This window comes from Mya arenaria, chromosome 17 (genome assembly GCF_026914265.1).
Source record: "Mya arenaria isolate MELC-2E11 chromosome 17, ASM2691426v1".
NCBI classification, from domain to species: Eukaryota; Metazoa; Mollusca; class Bivalvia; order Myida; family Myidae; genus Mya; species Mya arenaria.
The window spans coordinates 21,372,116-21,395,309 of record NC_069138.1 but is presented as its reverse complement, the minus strand read 5'-3'; the positions used below and the strand labels follow the sequence as shown (position 1 = coordinate 21,395,309).

At 35.1% G+C, this 23,194-nt stretch overlaps 1 protein-coding gene across 1 annotated transcript; it reads right to left on the bottom strand.

Moving 5' to 3' along the window:
- Positions 1-1,012: 1,012 nt before the first annotated feature.
- On the bottom strand, positions 1,013-22,980 carry LOC128223262 (integumentary mucin C.1-like). Its single transcript, XM_052932553.1, has 13 exons — positions 22,882-22,980; positions 20,067-20,204; positions 17,817-17,939; positions 17,090-17,182; positions 16,058-16,183; positions 14,884-15,012; positions 11,511-11,570; positions 10,514-10,654; positions 8,374-8,559; positions 7,719-7,844; positions 4,739-5,161; positions 1,348-1,467; positions 1,013-1,083 (listed from the first exon to the last, which is right to left on the bottom strand). Exons 1-13 carry the CDS (start codon positions 22,931-22,933, stop codon positions 1,013-1,015), a joined length of 1,788 nt encoding a protein of 595 aa, XP_052788513.1. The 5' UTR covers positions 22,934-22,980.
- Between the last annotated feature and the right edge of the window lie 214 nt (positions 22,981-23,194).

The following is a 23,194-nucleotide window of genomic DNA, read 5'->3' as shown; positions in this document are numbered from 1 at the left end:
AGTAGACGAAACAAAAGAAGAAAACCCTGTTTAAAGCCTTAAGTGTACCGAACGAGGGACAAACAATGCACAAATAGAGCACACATTCTCAAATATCACACAAAAATACCAACATAACAAGAACGAAAATAAAAATATTGTCCTGGTATTTGGTGTACGTAAATCATTTGGCGAGGATAAAACACAATAATCTTATTGTATTAAATATCAAAAAGCTTGAAATCTTCACACCAGGGTAGTTTAATTACCTTTATTCTGGTTTTAAAAACCTGTTATAAACCTGTTTTTACAAACAATCTGGAACTAACTTTAAAAATTTGTTGACATATCTGATGAATACTACATTTAAGTTATCTATATCTGATCAATCGTCACAATGAGGGTTATTAGTGCATTTATACGTGTATGGCATACCCCAGTTCAAGTGTTTCACCTCACCTAAGCACAGATTACAATATCCTTTACAATTGTCCCACATGTCACCCATAGTATCCGGTTTGTGGCAGTCTTCTAATGGATATAGCGAGCAATCCGAGTAACTGTTTCCGCAAGAGGATCCTATGAAAGAAAGCGCTTGTACGGTTTCTGTATTTTATACATTTTGCAAAGCAACGTAATTGTTTATCAAATCTCAACAAGATGGCTTCATTGATATATTCGGACATAAATAGTTTCACTAATGGAATGATATTGTCAAAATCTAGACTATCATTATTCCGATACAACCAATTCACCATTATTATGCACCAGTCAACTGTAACCACGTCCCCCCCCTCCAGGCTCGGGGAGGAGCGGGGACTTTGACTGTCGGTCCAGCCCATCCAAGGTAAAATCTCAGTCCTACGGGGACAAACTGCTGGTAAAATCCCCGTCAAATGCTCCCGTACCCCGAAAGCAAAACCACCGCATTCATTCGGCACTGCGGGCCATTTGGGAGGTAATACCTGGTTGGGGGCGTGGTTACAATTGACTGATGCATTAGCATAAGATGAACGTATTGTTTAAGCGTTTTTCACATACTAGGGTCGGTAGTCGTAGTTGTAGTGGTTGTGGTTGTGGTTGTCGTTAGCGTAGGATGCGGTTCTGAAAAAAATAAGCAGAAAACAAATAAATTTACTGTTCGTATTACAATCAGAGAAACAATGAGCATTTATTTTCATCCGCGCAAGGTACGACAGATGCTATGGAAAATCATATTTTGCTTTATGCTTTATTGGATAGCATAGTATTTTAAGTATAATGACTTATTTAAGGAAATTCAGCTATATCATTTGACTAATAAAGTATTTGTAGCATATAAAATGTTAATTTAGGAGAGGCAAAACACGTTTGTTCTCATCGGATTACCTAGGCACAGGAAGCAGTGACCTCGGCAGTTCTCCCACATTAAGATTTCAGTTTGATAGTGGTGACAATCCTCTTGAGTGTAGAGCGAACAGTTCGTGAACACGTTGATGCATGCTGCTCCTAGTAACAGAAGAAAAACAATGTTAAATATATAAAAGTATTTAGAATACAACCTGCGGTTACCAGAGGCAAATCAAGGAATTGACGTTAGAGGGGACGTAACTAAAGGGCGCAACCTTTTGACAGCCGCCCCTCCATCAGAACCGAACGTATATGGCATAAATTGTTTGCAAAGGGATTCGCGGGTACTCCCTTAAGACAAGTTTAACGATTTGTAGTCGGAAAAGGTATATTATGAGTGCATTCAATAACTTTTTCTCTCCTACATTGATATAAAAGTGAATTTGGACGATATTAGAGGGGGCGCGCGCTGGGTGAGCCCCCTTCTAAAACCGCTAGTGTTTACAGCCAAGACTTAAGTACAAGGCTTAAGCATTACGAATTCTAACGTTTGTGGCATTTTAAAGGTCTGCCAACTCCCACTTATCCGAGACATAATCCCTGCGTCAGATTTCGCGATGACAATGTAGCGCGAAATGAACCGCGACTTGCACAAATATGCGTATGTCGTGGGTATGTATTTCAAGAATTTCAATTTCCAGATATACGATGTGGATGTTAATAACGCACAATAGACGCATTTTCTGTGGCAATAATACGTGAACATTAGAAAAGTGATCAATGTTCAAAACAAAATAATCCAGACATAATTGAGAAGGACGCTTTGAGGCCAAGTTATCTCGCCTTCGACGTGTGTATAGGGTTTATACTTAACGCTCCTGTTTTATGAAAAGCATATCTGAGATGATCCAAAACCTGATGATTCCAACAATTACTGTAAGACACACGTTTGGTTGAAGGGGCGAACCAAGGCATACTCCGGTACACCAAGGCGTACAATTATATTATCTTATTTCTTGGATTTTTTCTTGGATATTTTCAAATCTTTAGTTTAAATTCTGTGTAAGTTCTCTTTAAAATTCAATACATTTTTTTCACTATGTTTAAAAAATGTTTACTTAGATGCTTATGAACAAGGCCCCTGGTTATCGGACTTTTGTTTGATACTTAGAACCGAGCAAAGAAGCGATAAAAGTAAAAATGCGTTTTGTTGTCATTTAATAATAATTTCATAACGTAAACTTATGTGTTTTGAACCGTGACAATTTCACATATTTAGAGTCAATTAAAGGTGTGTGTGAAGTTGGCTCAGCCATCGGCAATCGACAATCGACATTCGATATTATATAGCAAATCTTCAATGTCGAGCTGCAATGTCAAGCTGGACAGAATTCTAGCTCGACATTCGATATTATATAGCAAATCTCCAATGTCAAGTTGCAATGTCGAGCTGGACGGAATTCTAGCTCGATATTCGATATTATATAGCAAATCTTCAATGTCGAGCTGCAATGTCGAGCTGGACAGAATTCTAGCTCGACATTCGATATTATATAGCAAATCTTCAATGTCGAGCTGCAATGTCGAGCTGGAGAGAATTCTAGCTCGACATTCGATATTATATAGGAAATATTCAATATCGTGATGAATTGTCGAGCTGGACGGAATTCTAGCTCGACATTCGATATTATATAGCACATCTTCAATGTCGACCTGGAACGTCGAGCTGGACGGAATTCTAGCTCGACATTCGATATTATATAGCAGATATTTAATGTCGACCTGGAACGTCGAGCTGGACGGAATTCTAGCTCGACATTCAATATAATATAGCAAATCTTCAATGTCGAGCTGCAATGTCGAGCTGGACGGAATTCTAGCTCGACATCCGATATTATATAGCAAATATTCAATGTCGAGCTGCAATGTCGAGCAGGACAGAATTCTAGCTCGACATTCGATATTATATAGCAAATATTCAATGTCGAGCTGCAATGTCGAGCTGGACAGAATTCTAGCTCGACATTCGATATTATATAGCAAATATTCAATGTCGAGCTGCAATGTCGAGCTGGAGAGAATGCTCATGTTCCATAGCAACTGAATGGTAATGGTGCCCGGCACATGCATAAATTTATCCGTGCAACTTAAGTCCCATAGATCCAACAAACTAGCCTTATTAACATAGTATGTTGGCGTTATCTATGCTATGATAAGCAGATTGTGAAACTGCATCACATTGACATTGCCTGTGTGGTAATCTATTTTTGGTAAAAAGGCACGGACTCACACCTTTACACTCATTGCCTCTTAGTATTCAACTATATGTCACGAGCTCTAGAAGTTATATGTAAGGAGTTCTGTAGTTGAAGTTTAATCAAACTACCAAGGCACCTGAATTACACAATATATGTTCACATATATTTAAATGTAATGCCTATTAACAATATGTTATCTTATGTTTATTGCAGACTAAAGAGATACTTTTCTTTTACATTTCTACTAAATGCCATCATGAGTATTTTATTCACACTTACATTTACAATCCTGTTTACACGCCGTTTTCGAGGCAAATTTGTTCCAAGGAAAGTAAATCTGCGCTATTAAGCATGGCATTTTACCTATCCTTATTTAACTTATCATACAGAGAGGAAGACGATTCTTTCAGTGGATATAGTTTTTTAGAATTTGCTTGATTAAAATGTGTAAGTGTTTTAATCATGTGTTTAAAGACTGAATCACTAAAAAGATGATTGCCAAGAACAATAAATAGTGAATTAACATATTTAGTTCTAGGTACGCGCGCAGAGATATAATTTTAAAATCGCTGCGATAAATCCGATGTCTACGGCATTAGTTTGGTGTGGTGTTAGAACAGTTTGAAGACGGGTGCATGTAAGAACATGTGTCATCAAGATACGGCTATTGATCACACTAACATTCCCCTTAAGATGCACTCTCACTCCCTAATAAAATTAACCACAATTAATACATTTTTAATATACCAAAGAGGATGAATACATGTTGAAAACAATGGTTCTCATGAAGGATACCGTGTTTAATTTGAAAGAAAGTTGCAGAAATCACGTTATTTCTATCTTATAAGACAATAGAAGATCGAAGTCAATCTTTTAGCATTCACCAATCATTTAATATTTTGACGTTTTCAGCTATTAAATACACTGTCACAATCTTGTTATCATTAATTTAAAGTTTCAATAAATGCATTGTTTAGTAAGTAGTAAAAGGTTTATCACTCAAAATCTATGTTTGTTATGCATTCGTATGTATTGATTTCGAATTAGAGTGTGACTTTAACATACCTGCATAGTTTATGGCATTGTACCTTAATAAAGGCATCCTTGGCCACATATTATGAAACACAGTTTTCTTTGAGATTATAGTATGATAAAATGGTTATTATACATACTTGGATCAACAGTAGTGGTAGTGGTAGGTTCGGTTGTCGTTGTCGTAGTAGGCATTGTTGTAGTCGTTGTTGTCGGTGTAGTTGTAGTGGTGGAGGTAGTGGTGGTTGTAGTAGTAGGAATGGTTGTTCTTGTTGTAGTTGTTGTCGGTGTAGTCCTAGTTGTTGAGGAAGCTGTGGTTGTGGTTGTAGGAATGTTTTTTGTCGTTGTTGGTTGAGTTGTAGTTGTTGTTGGAACACTCGTGGTTTTGGTTGGTGTTGGTGTTGTTGTTGCTTTAGTTGTGGTTGTTGTTGGAACTGTCGTGGTTTTCGTTGTTGTCGGTGCTGTTGTTGTAGTAGTAGCGTTTGTGGTAGAAGTCGTTGCTGGGGCTGGTGAACTTGTTATTGTCTGAGTAGTTGTGCTTGTTGCCGCGATTGTTGTAGTAGCTACAAAAACGATTATGATAAAGACAATTAACGTATCATCACATATCGATTCATTGACAATACACAGTTTTTAACCAGAGTTATAATTTTTGCAGGGCGCAAAACTTCACTTTGCTATCTATATATGTACCAAGTTTCAACCAATTGCTTCAAGTCGTTTTTATTTTGACGAAGCGGTGACATAGTTTAAATTATAGCACAAGAACAAGGGAAGATGACTTTGCAATCAAGTAACCCAGTGTTATGATGTTTTGCAAGACGCACACATTCACATCAGTATATTAAATGTACCAATTTTCAATCAATTCCTTCGAGTAGTTCTGCTCCTAACAAAATCTGGCTAAATAAAAGAAGAACAAGGTAAAAAAAGGTAAATACAGTTTGTCTCCCTTTCAATCTGTCGAAAAGGAGAAATAATGAGGAGTTCTTCGTGTAAACTATATCCTCGAAAGATGACTCTTCGGAAACACAAATTATATCCAAGTTTAAAAACAAAGGATTCAATTTAATCCTAACATATGAGGTGCATTCATTACATAGTGCAATTTTAGTTAAAGTTCAGAAAATATAATATTATTTTTATTTGATCCTAACATACGAGATGCATTATACAGTAGAGTGCAATTTTGGTTATAGTTCAGAAAATAGATCGATTTTTATTTGATCCTAACATACGAGATGCATTATACAGTAGAATGCAGTTTTGGTTATAGTTCAGAAAATAGATCGATTTTTATTTGATCCTAACATATGAGATGCATTATACAGTAGAATGCAATTTTGGTTATAGTTCAGAGAATAGATCAATTTTTATTTGATCCTAACATATGAGATGCAGTATACAGTAGAATGCAATTTTGGTTATAGTTCAGAAAATAGATCGATTTTATTTTATCCTAACATACGAGATGCATTTTACAGTAGAATGCAATTTTGGTTATAGTTCAGAAAATAGATCAATTTTTATTTGATCCTAACATACGAGATGCAGTATACAGTAGAATGCAATTTTGGTTATAGTTCAGAAAATATAATAATATTTTTATTTGATCCTCACATACGAGATGCATTATACAGTAGAATGCAATTTTGGTTATAGTTCAGAAAATATAATAATATTTTTATTTGATCCTAACATACGAGATGCATTATACAGTAGAATGCAATTTTGGTTATAGTTCAGAAAATAGATCGATTTTTATTTTATCCTAAACTACGAAGGTCGTTCATTATAAGAATGCAAATTTGGTAATAGTAAAAATATATCAACGTTTGGGTATATTCAAGCAGATAAAGATACATAACGCACTCCTCTAAATATACTCTTATATTTTTTGTATTGTACCAGAACGTGATTTATGGAACACTATTAAAGATTCTGTTAGATCCTAAAACACCAGAACAGGTGGAATTGGGTATTTTTGAATAGGAATTCGTAGAATTTAAGTAGACATATATATATTGAAATGCTTATGACAGTTGCATTGTATTTTGAACGCCCCTCGTGTGATAAAGTGTAAGGGTCAATTATTCGGCATTTTTAGGACAGGTGGAATTATGTATGCTTGCAGCACATGACATGGTAGCGTTGATTTGTGGATTTAGATATCAAACTGGTATTTAACTCCTAAATGAACAAACACTAGTTAAAGAATAAAGCTGCTTGTATGAAAACGAGTTTTCTATGCAAAATTGTTGTTTATCGAGTAAACCTTATTTAAAAACAACAACAACATTAAACAACATGCTTACCATTTGTTCATATAGATCATTTATACCAAAATTTTAATTCGTGTGTAACATAATGCTATATAAAACATGGCATTTAGGTTTTAAACATATATCTATTATATAATATTGAATACATGTCAATGCCTAATCTAAAACGTGTACATACACAAACTAAATATACACGTGCAAGTACCAAAAGCAAAGTTTCCGTTTACGTACATTTGATTATATTTCTTATACTAGCACTATAGTTGTTCTGCTATAAATAATACTTATGTCCTTGAAGAACCGCTAGCCTTCCAAAACATGTTGAGAAGTTTAAAATAATATAAAGCCAGGTTATTTACATACAAGTATCATTCACGCCAAATATTTCTTTAATTAATTTTCTAAAAAACACAACGACTAATATAAGGTTTCTAATATGAGCTGCATGTGTTTATTAATCATGATTCATTAAGTTATATTTAATTTTCTCCTACCCCAGATAAGTAGACCCCAGCATTTGTCCGTTCTTGAAATCCTTATCTTGACAACAGGCAAAGATAAAAAGTAGCCGAATGGAACTATTGTTTTTCAATACATACAAAATAGTTACAGCGAAAAAATTCATTTTTACTTGAATTTTGTTTATGTGAGGTGGGACAAAAGGCATCTAACATGGCTGCTCGGGTAAGATAGATTCATTTCAACCCTCGATAAGGATGTTTTGCAAAGACTCGGTAAAACTCGCCTCCGAGAAAAAAAAACTACGCTCGGGTTGAACCTATCTTACACCCGCACCCATGGAAGATAATTATAATCCCGAAGGACTAGAAACACATACCATTAACATCGCACAAGTCACAAAACTCTGCACAATGTATGGAGGACCATTCCTTGAACTCCTCGTTGCAAATGTACTCCCTGCCGTACGTGTCACAGTCTGGGTCCACGTTTTCGCAAATAGGGTCTGTGTATTTGAAGTATCAGTAGTCAGTATTATGCAACATCAATAACATAACATTAGTGAAGTAGGTACAACGGGCCGGTGTTCTCGAAAAAAAACACCTTTTTTTATTTAAAATATTGATGAAGTGATTTCTTAAGTTTTATTTTTAAATTCAAGATGGCAGCCAATATGGCCGCCAAAAAGTGAAAATTACCCGATTTTTTAAAAGATGCACCTCACTTAAAATTACAAGCATCATTGGAAATGATATTTTTCTGGGTCCAAAAATATGAAACTTCAGATATCATTTATTAACAAATATTATTTAAATTCATGCAGAAAACAAAATGGTGTTCTTCAGTGGGGGCACGGGACCCCCTTGCCCAGTCGTTGAATTAAATTGAAAATAATCATCTTGACAAACGATGTTAAGTTGGTCCTATTTAAACTTGATTAAGTTAATCATTTTAAACGAAAAAGATACCTCGTTTTGGTTTACTTATAATCCCGAAAATGATGAAACATAACTCACAGTGAATGTCAAAATTACCTTTGCAAAATCCACAGTATTTGCGACAGTGTATCATTGACCATGGACTAAACTCTTCAACACAAATGTAATTGTGGCCATAGGTATAACAGTCATTGTCTATGTCTTCACATACTTCTTCTGTTGTTGCTGTTGTTGATGATGTTGCTACTTTTGTTGTTGTTGTTGTTGTTATTGTTGTTGTTTCTGTAAATTTCAGTGTAGGGTTACATATATAATTAATACAGAACTTTCATAATGTTTAACAAAATGTTTCATTCTACAGTAACCGAAGATGCGAATCTGCTTATCCACTCACCCCTCAAACATTTAATTGTCCGTATGTTTACTAATTTGTTTTTAACGTAAACATATATTGGGCACGGCACCGTGATAAATGGCTTTCACAAACAATAAAACAATCAATGTCTGCTGTCCTTTGTCCTGTTCTGTGTGCTGTCCTGTATGTTTACTTGTTAAGAAAACGGCTGGTAAGCATAATACACGGGTTTATTGAAATGATAAATGAAGAATTGTGTAAGTGTTTTATAGGAATCGATTATTCCAAACACACTATCAACAGTCAAATGACGAGAAATGAAGAATCAGCCAACCGGACATAGCTGTCTCTCAGGGTTCTACATTGGGCCGATTGTTCAGAACTTTGTTAAAATTAATAACGTTGTCAACGTTATCGTTGTTAACTTTCAAATATGTTCTGCTCTGGAATCAATGGATACATTTTAGTCTGCTGTATTTCTAAAAGGATTTGATAAAACTGGTCCTGCTGTACTTATAAAATTTTAGTTATCCCCAAGTTTTCGTTTAAAAGTTAACAGCGATGTCGTTAATCAGGTTGTTAACTTTAAAAAAGTACAGAAAAACGGCTCGTTTTCAACACCGCCTTGCTAGGGCCTACTAAGCGATACGTATCATTTAACTAAGTAATGAATATCATTTAGAATATTATCGGATAGCCAATGTTTAAAGAATAACAATATTGATGCACTACGGAAGACGGCAATCCCATCTAAAACACTTTAACAAAAAACATAACCAAGAGTTGACTCTTTCAGTGGAAGAGTGTGAAGTTTCTAGGTAATGACAAAAATATCATGTTAGGCGACTATAAATAATTTGCTAGATTTTCATTCCCGCCCACCCATTCTTTTTCCGCTGCCCTTAAATTGTATTGGACTCGAATAAAAATGTTGAAGTGGGGTCTCTATTTCAAATAAAAATGTTGAAGTGGGGTCTCTATTTCAAATAAAAATGTTGAAGTGGGGTCTCTATTTCAAATAAAAATGTTGAAGTGGGGTCTGTATTTCAAATAAAAATGTTGAAGTGGGGTCTGTATTTGCGTATCAGTCCGGTAGTGTCCGAGCACGGCTTTTATTCATACCTATGGTGTCGTTGTATAACATTCACCTATGAAACAGCAGACTTATTACGAGCATGTTCGTGGTACGTCTAGAAACACATGTATATCTTCGCTTGGTTTCCAGACTGTTCTAAGGGTGTTTTGGGTTCAAAGAGAGAAATTTATCTCTCTGCATGGTATTGTCTTTTCAAGCTCTATCGTCTAGTTTGACTTAGAACAGTCAGGTGGTCAAATTAAAAGAATTATTCAATATTACATTATATTCCAACTCAAAATCTCTCGCTCTCATAACTTGTCATTTCTTTAGCAAATCCAAAATGCTTATAACCTAAACCAGGTTGGAACACTTGACAGACACAGCTAAAAACATAAATGTATGTACGATATCACATACATATACCGTTTTATCTCAATTATAACAGTATGAAAGCATTGATCTTAACAATAAAGTTACATTTTTGGTCATTTTCGTTTATTTTTAAAAGAAAATATTTAAAAAAAATCAATAAATGCATCATCGACATATTGCATTTTAAAGGCTCTGTAAAGATTTGGTGAGTTTACAAACAAAAAAGTTATAACAACTTTAAACTTTAAACTCAATTTTCTGAAAACACTAACAGATGCTGTTAGAACAGAATGAACCCAACGTAGTTACGTAAGCAATAAGAAAGAACATGAACTCATACTCAACGGTGTGATAGTCATATAAGAAAAAAATGAAAATAAATGTCATCCTGCACCAATTTAATAGTAATTTCTATTAATGAACGTATTCACCTTCGCACACGCCACAAAACTTGCGACAGTGAATTTTGGCCCAATCTTTGTAGTCTCCGGTACAGAGAAATGCGAAATTGTACGTTTCACAATCACCGTCAGTGTTTTCACATTTAGCAGCTGGTGTAGTAGAGAGTTCAGCTAAGGATACGAACATTATTAGGACATGTATATACAGTCAAAACTAGTTGGCTCGAACACGCTTGGCTCGAAATCTTCAATGGCTCGAAATAGATGTAAAGGACCGATTTCTATATACTGAAGTTAAGCACTCCCGCTTGGCTCGAATTTTCCGAGGCTCGAGGTGTTTTACGCCGATCCCTTGGAGTTCCAGCCAACGGGGTTCGACACTACGTCAAAATGATGGAAATGATTAATACAGCTGATGGCAGTATAGAGTTACTTACTGATACACATATCTCAAAGCCATCTTAATAGTACGAGCAAGCATGGAATATACTCAGGAGCATGTATGTCCAGTTTAATGACAAAACACATTATAGTATGTTGACCTTAAAACCACTTCAAAAGTGTTATGTACAGTAGAACCCCGTTCGCTCGAAATGAAAGGGACCGGCGAAAATACCTCATTTATGAGCATGTCACATTTAATCAACTTATAAGTACTAAATTTTAACTAATTATCCATACCTTCAGATCATTAACAAACCACAAAGATATAACATTTGGAAACAAATTAAAATCATGTACAAAATTAACCCTAATTTTAAAAAACATTTTACATTCGGTAAACTTATACAAACTTAATCAAAAATGTATGTACAATTTATATCAATGTGGTTTATTAATAAACCAGCACTATATACATAAATACAGTGGCAACATTTGGAAGCCTTGATAAATGCACAGTTCCAGACTGCTGTCGAACGAAGCTATGAGCAAAATTGTGTAAAGCAATCAAACAATGACCCTGTGCCATCCCACGTTAGTTTCTGGATACTTATAATATGAATGTAAATATAAGAACTGGCCATACCTGGGGGAGCTGACACTGTAGAAGTAATAGCTGGTGTGGTCATTCTTGTTGTTTGTGTTTCTGAAAAGCAAACACCAAACTATCACATTTTTGTTAAGCATTTCGAGGACATTTCACTGGTGGTCTTTCCATTGGCTTATTTCTGTGTTAATTTTAACGTGATTCAACATTCATCATATCAACAGATACAGACTTAAAGACTGGACGTATTTATTACTTCATTTCGATAACAAATGTGTAAAACCTGGCATTCATTGCACTAAACACTCTTACTAAATAATAATTAAGGGCAATTTTCATACGAACTATGGATTATCATGAAAAAAGAAATACTGCAATCGCATCCTTGAACCGACTGAATGTGTATATAATGGTCGGGAATACCTATAACATATTGTCAAGAATCACCATGTCATTTTGTAAAGAATCCCTATGTAATATTGTCAAGAATCCTTATGACATATTGTTAATAATCCCTATGACATTTTGACAAGAATCCCTGTGTCATATTGTGAAGAATCCCTATGTCAAATTGTCCAGAATCCCTATGACATATTGTGAAGAACCCCTATGTCATATGGTCAAGAATCCCTATGTCATATTGTGAGGAATCCCTTTGTCATTTTGTCAAGAATCCCTATGTCATATTGTGAGAAATCCCTATGTCATATTGTCAGGAATACCTATGTCATATTTTAAAGAATCCCTTTGGCATATTGTAAAGAATCCCTATGTAATATTGTAAAGAATCCCTATGTAATATTGTAAAGAACCTCTAATACATATTGTTAATAATCCCTATGACGTATTGTGAAGAATCCCTTTGTCATATTGTCAAGAATCCGTTTGACATATTGTGAGAAATCCCTATGTTATATTGTCCAGAATCCCTATGTCATATTGTGAGGAATCCCTTTGTCATATTGTCAGGAATACCTATGACATATTGTGAAGAATCCCTATGTCATATTGACAAGAAAACCTATGTCATATTGTCAGTAATCTCTATGAAATATTCTCAGGAATCTCTATGACATATTGTCAAGAATCCTTATGCCACATTGAGAAGAATCCCTATGAAATATTGTCAAGAATACCTATGAAGTATTGTCTTAAATCTCTATGACTTATTGTTAAGATACCCTATCTAATATTGTCAAGAATCCCTATGTCATATTGTCAAGAATCCCTATGTCGAATTGTCAAGAACCCCTATAATATATTGTCAAGAATACCTTGTCACATTGTGAAGACTCCCTATGTCTCATAGTCAATAACCCCTATGTCACATGTGAAGAATCCCTATGTCATACTGTCAAGAATCTCTATGACATATTTTAATTCCTATGACTTTGGCAAAAATCCCAACGTCATATTGTCTAGAATCGCTATGACACGTTCTCATGAATCTTTATGACATATTGTCAAGAATCCCTATGTCATATTGTCAATCATCCCTATGTCATAATGTAAAGAATCCCTACGACATATTGTAATTCCTATGTCATATTGTCAACACTACCTATGACATATTTCTAGGAATACCTATGACATATTGTCAAGAATTTCTATGTCATATTGTTAGGAATCTCTATAACATATTGTCAAGAATTTCTATGTCATATTGTCAATTATTCCTATGTCATATTTTCACTAATCTATATGACATATTGTAATAACTCTGTCATATTGTCAAGAATACCTGTGATACATTGTCAGGAATACCTATGTCAAAGTGTCAAGAACCAATATGTCATATTGTCAAGAATCCTTTTGACATATTGTCAAGAATCTCTAAGACATTTTGTTATTCCTATGTCATATTGTCAAGAATCCCTGTGTCATAGTGTCACTAATCTATATGACATATTGTAATAACTCTGTCATATTGTCAAGAATACCTATGTCATGGTGTCACTAATCTATATGACATATTGTAATTACTCTGTCATATTGTCAAGAATCCCTGTGTCATAGTGTCACTAATCTATATGACATATTGTAATTACTCTGTCATATTGTCAAGAATCCCTGTGTCATAGTGTCACTAATCTATATGACATATTGTAATTATTACTCTGTCATATTGTCAAGAATACCTATGTCATGGTGTCACTAATCTATTTGACATATTGTAATTACTCTGTCATATTGTCAAGAATCCCTGTGTCATAGTGTCACTAATCTATATGACATATTGTAATTACTCTGTCATATTGTCAAGAATCCCTGTGTCATAGTGTCACTAATCTATATGACATATTGTAATAACTCTGTCATATTGTCAAGAATCCCTGTGTCATAGTGTCACTAATCTATATGACATATTGTAATTACTCTGTCATATTGTCAAGAATCCCTGTGTCATAGTGTCACTAATCTATATGACATACTGTAATTACTCTGTCATATTGTCAAGAATACCTATGTCATGGTGTCACTAATCTATATGACATATTGTAATTACTCTGTCATATTGTCAAGAATCCCAGTGTCATAGTGTCACTAATCTATATGACATACTGTAATTACTCTGTCATATTGTCAAGCATCCCTGTGTCATAGTGTCACTAACTTATATGACATACTGTAATTACTCTGTCATATTGTCAAGAATACCTGTGTCATAGTGTCACTAATATATATGACATATTGTAATTACTCTGTCATATTGTCAAGAATCCCTGTGTCATAGTGTCACTAATCTATATGACATACTGTAATTACTTTGTCATATTGTCAAGAATCCCTGTGTCATAGTGTCACTAATCTATATGACATATTGTAATTACTCTGTCATATTGTCAAAAATACCTATGTCATGATGTCACTAATCTATATGACATATTGTAATTACTCTGTCATATTGTCAAGAATACCTATGTCATATTGTCAAGAATACCTGTGTCATATTGTCACTAATCTATATGACATATTGTAATTACTCTGTCATATTGTCAAGAATCCCTGTGTCATAGTGTCACTAATCTATATGACATATTGTAAGTACTCTGTCATATTGTCAAGAATCCCTGTGTCATAGTGTCACTAATCTATATGACATACTGTAATAACTCTGTCATATTGTCAAGAATACCTGTGATATTTTGTCAGGAATACCTATGTCACAGTGTCAAGAACCACTATGTCATATTGTCAAGAATCCTTTTGTCATATTGTCAAGAATCTCTAATACATATTGTAATTCCTATGTCATATTGTCAAGAACCCCTGTGTCATATTTTAAAGAATCCCTATGTCATTTTGTAAAGAATCCCTATGACATTTTGTGAAGAATCCCTTTGACATATTGTCAAGAATCCTTCATGAAGTCAAAAGTAAATGTCAAAATATGAAGCAAATTGAGCTTTACCTGCGGTTGGGCAAAAGTTACAATACTTCGCACAATGTATGGACGACCAGGGTCTATATTCCTCAGTACAGATGTACTCAAATGGATAATCAGCACAGTCGGTATCCTTGTTTTCACACGGTTGTACACCTTAGGGGTTGAACAAAAAACACATATATTATTAGAATTAAACTATTCCGCTTATTTAGAATAAACTCTAGCTTCATATTAACATTAATAAATGTTTGAGGGGTGTAAGTTATTTCAAGGGGTTTGGGCTTATAATACACTGTATAGACATCGAGTGAAGCGATGTCCAAATCATAATTTATTGATCTTATATTTATTTCATTCTCTGGCCCTAATTTATCCAATGTCATTAAGCCTAACGAACTTACTTCATTATGTCAATTTTCTACTTAATCTTGACTTTACTAAATAAAAAATAGTTTATCGTGATAATCCATGGAGATGTTTCGAGAAATTGGGGTCTGTTTAATCTTTGATGGAAAAATATCTTCAAATCAGATTAACGATTTATTTGTTGTCACTCCGCAGCAGGCAAAACAGTGTCTTAAGCTCATTTGTAAGGCAAGCATTTTTTCTCTAAACAAAATGGTAACGAATTCCATGCTATATGATAATAAATAAATTATTTGATATTGACCCTGTTATTTGACGATACGACTGTCCTGTGGACAAATAACAGGGCCAATGTCAAATCACTTATTTATTGACAATTTCATTAAATAACTTCATGCACTTAAAGGATTCAAAGTTTAAACACTAAATTTATTATAAAAATGTTAACGTTTTAATACTGACTTTAAAATAAAATGGCTGCCGTTTTCGAATTTCCAGCTGCGAATCTATATCATTTTTGGCCTTGTTTAATTATAAGCCAATCAAATTCTTTAAAATGCGGGCTTTACATCTATATCAATTTTCGACACGGGCCGCTAACTAATATAGATATTGGCACTGTTATAGAGGAGGCCTTTGCGTTATTGGTCTAGGCAAATGCTGTGTTAAAGGGCTAACAATTAATAGGTTTTTAATAAAACAAAGTAAAATCCTCTGGAAAGATATATGGAAATGGTAATATATACTGAACAAGAACAAGCATCGGCCCATGTTTAGACGTACTGAAAAAGAACATGCAGCCATCGTACAAATACAAACCAGTTGAACGTACCTGTACAGAATCCGCAATATTTCCTACAGTGTATCTTCGACCAAAGTGCGTATCCTCCTTGACAGATATAATCAAACCCATAATCCGCGCAGTCACTGTCTTTGTCCTCGCATACTTCCGAATTGGCTGACATTTGTTGGCGAAAATACTTATATATAATATATTAACTATTTCTTCAAAGGAATATTACCTCGTCTGGTATTCAATATTGGTCTTAATTGGATCTAAGAACGATGTAGCTAATCGGATTACTGGTTATTTAGAACCGGACAAATAGAGTGAATGAAGTCATTGATGTTTGACCATAAGTTTAAATTAAGTTATATATTGAATATAATCCCTCATCTTTTTTCGATTTGGCTTTGAATCTATGTAAATCTACAATATTTCACTATCTAATTATTGAAATATCTTAATATAACATAATATATAAATATATCAATATCTTGATTTGAAAGTGAAACAATATTTTAATATCAATTTATAGAATTATATGTTAATTTAACAAGCTGATAGGTTTATCATATTAAGTAAAATAAATATCTATTTATTTCATAATGTACTTATAGACTCCATATGTTATAACTTGACGCTAGGTTTTACATTTGACACCTTTAAACACGAAAAAACACTAGATATGATTAATTGGAACATTAACATTTATTGCAAAAAACATATATTATCTTTTTTTTCTAAGTAATTTGCAAACGAAAACTATACACCACGGTTTCTAGCAATCAACCCCTAGCCCTGGTGTTCCGGTTACATGTAAAATGACAAAATGTTAGGCACCATTTGACAATACAAATTCCTTTTGGGTTAAATAACCTGTTGCTATGATTTAAGCTCGTGGATTCGTATGTTGTGAGAACTAATGTAATAACTTTCCATCTTATATCACGTATATTCTTAAATTGGTGATTTAAAGAAACAACAGTTGGATATGCAAATATGCCTAGCATTTTCTCAGAATTAACAATATACTTGCTTGCTTATATTCTTTAGAATTGTAAAAAACCGCATTAAGCTTACAAGTAGTCGCTGATGGCGTTGTTGTTTTCACTGGGGTTGTTACTGTTGTAGGTGTTGTTGCTGTTGTCGACGATTGCGTTGTAGTAGACGTAACTGTTCAGACAAAACAAACAATATGGTTTGCATATACACTGTGTTAACGGGTGACAAGATTAGATACTTAAAAAAAACTCAAAACCATGGTATAATGGTATAACCAAATATGTCGAGAGTAAAGTTGTTTAACAATGTAGATTTAGCTTTTTATATTTATTACACATGAATGTCCGGGGCCGTGGCAATAAAGAATTTTAATCGTAAATTCAATTATCCCTAATCTCTATTAACATCACAAATGGCAAAACATCGATTTTTCAATAAATCGATTTTTCAATAAATCGATTTTTTAATACATCGATTTTTCAATACATCGATTTTTCAATTTATGTATTTCCTAAACTTCATTTTCATTATCATTGTTTGCTGAAGTTCAGCTCGCACAAATTTAAAGCAAAATAATGAACGATAGCACTTATTCATTTCAATTAACGATTAAAATCTACCAAGATCTTTATTGAAATGACCCTCAGTACGATACGAATTCGTGTAAGAAAAATATTTGTTGAGCTAAAAGCTTTCATAATATGCTAATAAATGTAACCCATGATTTATCCATAACCAGTGAATATTGTATACCACGTTTATAAAAAGAAATGCTGAAAATAAATGTATCATCACGGAGACTTACCCTTTGAACATAAGTTACAATACTTGGCACAGTTGAGCTCTGCCCAGGGTAGATATTCCCCCTGACAGACGTAATCGACCCCGTAGTCCGCACAGTCCTGGACCTTATCAACACATCCGGACTCTGTTGAAATATAATTGTTATTTTATATTACAGTTTTAGCTCTATTGAGAAGGCAGCTTACAGCTGATGTGAATCACTTTTAGTTTCATTTCCTTAATAGAAATCAGTACTAGGCTGGTAATCAATATTGGTCTTAATTTGATCTAAGAACGATGTAGCTAATCGGATCACTGACCACTAGAGGAATTGAATTCAATAATGTATGGCCATGAGATTTACTTAAGTTGTATATTGACTACCACTACTGGTGCCCTGATGTGTGTCTCGTCCGAGACATATATAGTCAGAACAACAGTCTAGTTCCAAGTAGATATAGTCAGAACAACTATCTCGTCCCATGCAGATATAGTCAGAACACCTGTCTCGTACCATGCAGATAAAGTCAGAACACCTGTCTCGTACCATGCAGATATAGTCAGAACAGCTGTCTCGTACCATGCAGATATAGTCAGAACAGCTGTCTCGTACCACGCATATATTGTCAGGACAGCTGTCTCGTACCACGCATATATTGTCAGGACAACTGTCTCGTCCCACGCATATATTGTCAGGACAGCTGTCTCGTCCCACGCATATATTGTCAGGACAGCTGTCTCGTCCCACGCATATATTGTCAGGACAGCTGTCTCGTACCACGCATATATTTTCAGGACAGCTGTCTCGTACCACGCATATATTGTCGGGACAGCTGTCTCGTACCACGCTTATATTGTCGGGACAGCTGTCTCGTACCACGCTTATATTGTCGGGACAGCTGTCTCGTACCACGCATATATTGTCAGGACAGCTGTCTCGTACCACGCATATATTGTCAGGACAGCTGTCTCGTACCACGCATATATTGTCAGGACAGCTGTCTCGTACCATGCAGATATAGTCAGAACAGCTGTCTCGTACCACGCATATATTGTCAGGACAACTGTCTCGTCTCACGCATATATTGTCAGGACAACTGTCTCGTACCACGCATATATTGTCAGGACGGCTGTCTCGTCTCACGCATATATTGTCAGGACAACTGTCTCGTACCACGCATACATTGTCAGGACAACTGTCTCGTCTCACGCATATATTGTCAGGACAGCTGTCTCGTACCATGCAGATATAGTCAGAACAGCTGTCTCGTACCACGCATATATAGTCAGAACAACTGTCTCGTACCACGCATATATTGTCAGAACAGCTGTCTCGTCTCACGCATATATTGTCAGGACAACTGTCTCGTACCACGCATATATTGTCAGGACAGCTGTCTCGTCTCACGCATATATTGTCAGGACAACTGTCTCGTACCATGCAAATATAGTCAGAACAGCTGTCTCGTACCATGCAGATATAGTCAGAACAGCTGTCTCGTACCACGCATATATAGTCAGAACAGCTGTCTCGTACCACGCATAAATTGTCAGGACAGCTGTCTCGTACCACGCATATATAGTCAGGACAGCTGTCTCGTCTCACGCATATAATGTCAGGACAGCTGTCTCGTACCATGCATATATAGTCAGGACAACTGTCTCGTACCATGCATATATTGTCAGGACAACTGTCTCGTACCACGCATATATAGTCAGAACAACTGTCTCGTACCACGCATATATTGTCAGGACAGCTGTCTCGTCACACGCATATATTGTCGGGACAGCTGTCTCGTCTCACGCATATATTGTCGGGACAGCTGTCTCGTCCCACGCATATATTTTCAGGACAACTGTCTCGTCTCACGCATATATTGTCAGGACAGCTGCCTCGTCCCATGCATATATAGTCAGAACAGCTGTCTCGTACCATGCAGATATAGTCAGAACAGCTGTCTCGTACCATGCAGATATAGTCAGTACAGCTGTCTCGTCCCATGCATATATAATCAGAACAGCTGTCTCGTACCATGCAGATATAGTCAGAACAGCTGTCTCGTACCATGCAGATATAGTCAGTACAGCTGTCTCGTACCACGCATATATTGTCAGGACAACTGTCTCGTACCACGCATATATTGTCATGACAACTGTCTCGTCCCATGCAGATATAGTCAGAACAGCTGTCTCGTACCATGCAGATATAATCAGAACACTTGATACACACAAATAACATAAGAATCATAAAACAAGATCAAATAAAATATACCTGAGCATATTCCACAAAACTTCCTACAATGTATGGCTGACCAGGCGACATATTCCCCTACACAGATATAGTCTGAACCATAAGTGGCACAGTCGGAGTCCAGATCCTCACACACCTCTTGAGCTACTGTTGTAGAACCTATAATATCCACATGTTTCAAATCAAACACTTTAATTGTATGAATACATCTTGTAAAGAAATGATTCGGAAGCACAGAAAAAACTTAAAGCATGATAAAAGCAGATTTATTAAGTGAGTTCATTGACTGTATTGATAGGTAAAACTCTTTACACTCCCCGTTTTACCGGTGTCCTGCTTATGCGGTGTGGTTTGAAAATCACTTTCAAAGTTCGTAGATGACTGAGTATTTGATGCCTAGTACATACAACTCCAATCGTCATTATGTAAATTTTATTTTGTAGATTGGACAGTGTTTAAGTTTAACTTAGTTACGAATCTGTCTCCAGTAAGTTACCTTTACATACACTTGTTTTTTTTCCAGAGATGCGAATAAGCACCAGAGCATGTATTTATTCTATGCTTTTTGTTAATATATCTTGTCATTTTAATTTGACATTTTCCACCATCTTACATGTTTTGGTTCCCGTATTGCTTAATATAGGTAGCGTATCTTTTTCTCTTCCGGTTTAAAACTATCTGAAATGACGTCATATTATGCTTATCACGAGACTCTTACGTAAACACCATTTTTTCATAAAAGAAACAGAAAAGGTGTTGAATTTCGGCGTTATAATTTGTATTTCTAAGTTTACTTCACTCATGATCATGGAATTTGTTTCTTGGCGAGTGAAATTGGTAAAAATACAGTCGAACCCCGTTGGCTCGACCTCGCATAGCTCGAATTCCTCGTTGGCTCGAACTGGGTGTGAAGGACCGCTTTCTTTATACTAAAGCTAAGCATTTCCGAGGCTGGTGATATGTTCGCCGGTTCCTTGGAGTTCGAGCCAACGGGGTTGGACTGTATTGCTTTTTGTTTTGTTTTCACTCGGTGAAATAGATTTCGGTCGCAATATATTAAAAAATATATATGTCAAAGATCAATTAAATTTGCTGACATTTTAATAATGTCCATAGCTGATATTTTGTTACATATTTGGTGTAAATATATCCTTTGAATTTTGTAACTGTGAGATTCGTACATCGAATAGTCAGACGAGAGTTGTTGATTTATTTTATATTAAAGCTGCATTATCACAGATTGACAGTTTTGATTTTTTCTTCTTTCTTTTATTTTTTTTGTCTCAGAATCAGCACATTTTAGCATCAGTGCCTTCAATTCAATCATAAAAGATAACTCACAATAGAACAGATCTCAATTGTTTTGCAAAACTTTCATTTTTCTTAGTAACGCTTTTAGCCACAAAACGTCAATTTTCAAACCTAAATATGAACACTGCGATCTGCTCCTTTTGTCAGCAATCTAATATGACTGGTTTCCAGACATCAACGCAAAAATCGGCTCATTACAAGACAAAAGATAAAAAGTAAATCTGTGAGAGTGCAGCTTTAAGGAAGGTACGTGATGTTGTACATTCTTTAGTTTACCTCATTTTGATTTTGTTCATTACAAGAGTATTGGCGTACGCAAATACTTTAACAATAGTAATACAATAACAAATAGTAACAAATAGCGAACACGTTTTATGTTTTAAAAATGCTAATCATTAAAGTCTTATTTCAGGTCATCTAACTGACTTAGACTTCAAACTTTTAGGCTGACACATTGTCAACGCAAACTCTGACACAGGGAGTGTGTATCGAATGATTGTCAGTAGGCGGACCTTTAAAATGATTAAGTGTAATTCTTAATGAATGCCTATCTGCAATGTCAATGGCTGAGAATGTAGGTTGTATTCCAAATTATATATAGGTTCAACTGTTAAGAAACTTTCTTAAAGTTATCAACGTGATTAAGGCCATTGTCATTATTTTCTAAACATGAACTATTTAAATTCAATCCAGAACAGCTGAAACAGTTTTCTCATTTTGTGTTAAAATACGGCAGGTAATATGTGTATCCATTAAAGTCCCAGTAGTGATTTGAAAGTTAACAACAATGAGGTTAACAACAATGAGGTTAACAACGTTGTGAACTTTAACAATGTTCTGAACAATCTATCCATTGTATTGTAGTTTCATTTTAAGTTGTAGATTCATATCACTCTATGCGTTATAAGGCATAGGCAATATATATGTTGTGTATGTTAATAAAAATTGGGAAAACGTTATAAGTTATGGGGTTAGTAGGTGACCCGATATGGGATATACGGGGCAAAGGAAACTGTAATTGTTATCATACTTATTAATATGGTTCCCTGCGCCCCATATAACCCATATCGGATCACCTACTAACCCCTTAACGTATATTTGACTTCGACAACCTGATAACATGTTTAAATGTTTCATTTATTAATCGGAATATTCATCGAAACCGAAAAAAGACGCCATATTGGTAGTATGAAAATTTGTTGACCCAATATGGAAAAATATGGGGTCACCGCGTGACCAGTCCTGGACCAATGGCGTTGCGTCATTTATGTTGGAGGCGTGATATATGTAAATGCAGTAAAAATCCGCAATATCGAAGTCGTTGGGACCTCTGGAAGTTCTTCGAGATAACGAACATTCGATATAACCAAAATACAAAAAGAAATGAATAACTAAACCGAAAATAATCTAAAACAAGTTCGACATAACCAGGACATCGAGATAACAAAGTTCGAATGTAGTATGTTGTATTTACTTTTCACGGTAGGTTTAATCTTAAGTAAAATGTAACTAGATATGTACTTACATAAGATTAATATCCAAGGTAAAATAGGTATCAGCGACATATAGCTAGTCATTTTAATGCATAATAATTCAATCTCCAGCTTAACAGAATTCCATTTTCTTTTGGGAGCATTTCATCTTATCACTAATAGATATAGTTCACAATAGTTCCGCAATATATGACCGTCCTTAGGTGACGTCTGCGAACAAGACGATTACAAAGTTGTTCCTTATATAGCCTGGGTTTATCTCTTTATGCTAGTATATAATGCAACAAAACCATTGTTGTGTTTCATGTTTATATCTTTCAGAAAAACAACAACATGTAATTGATA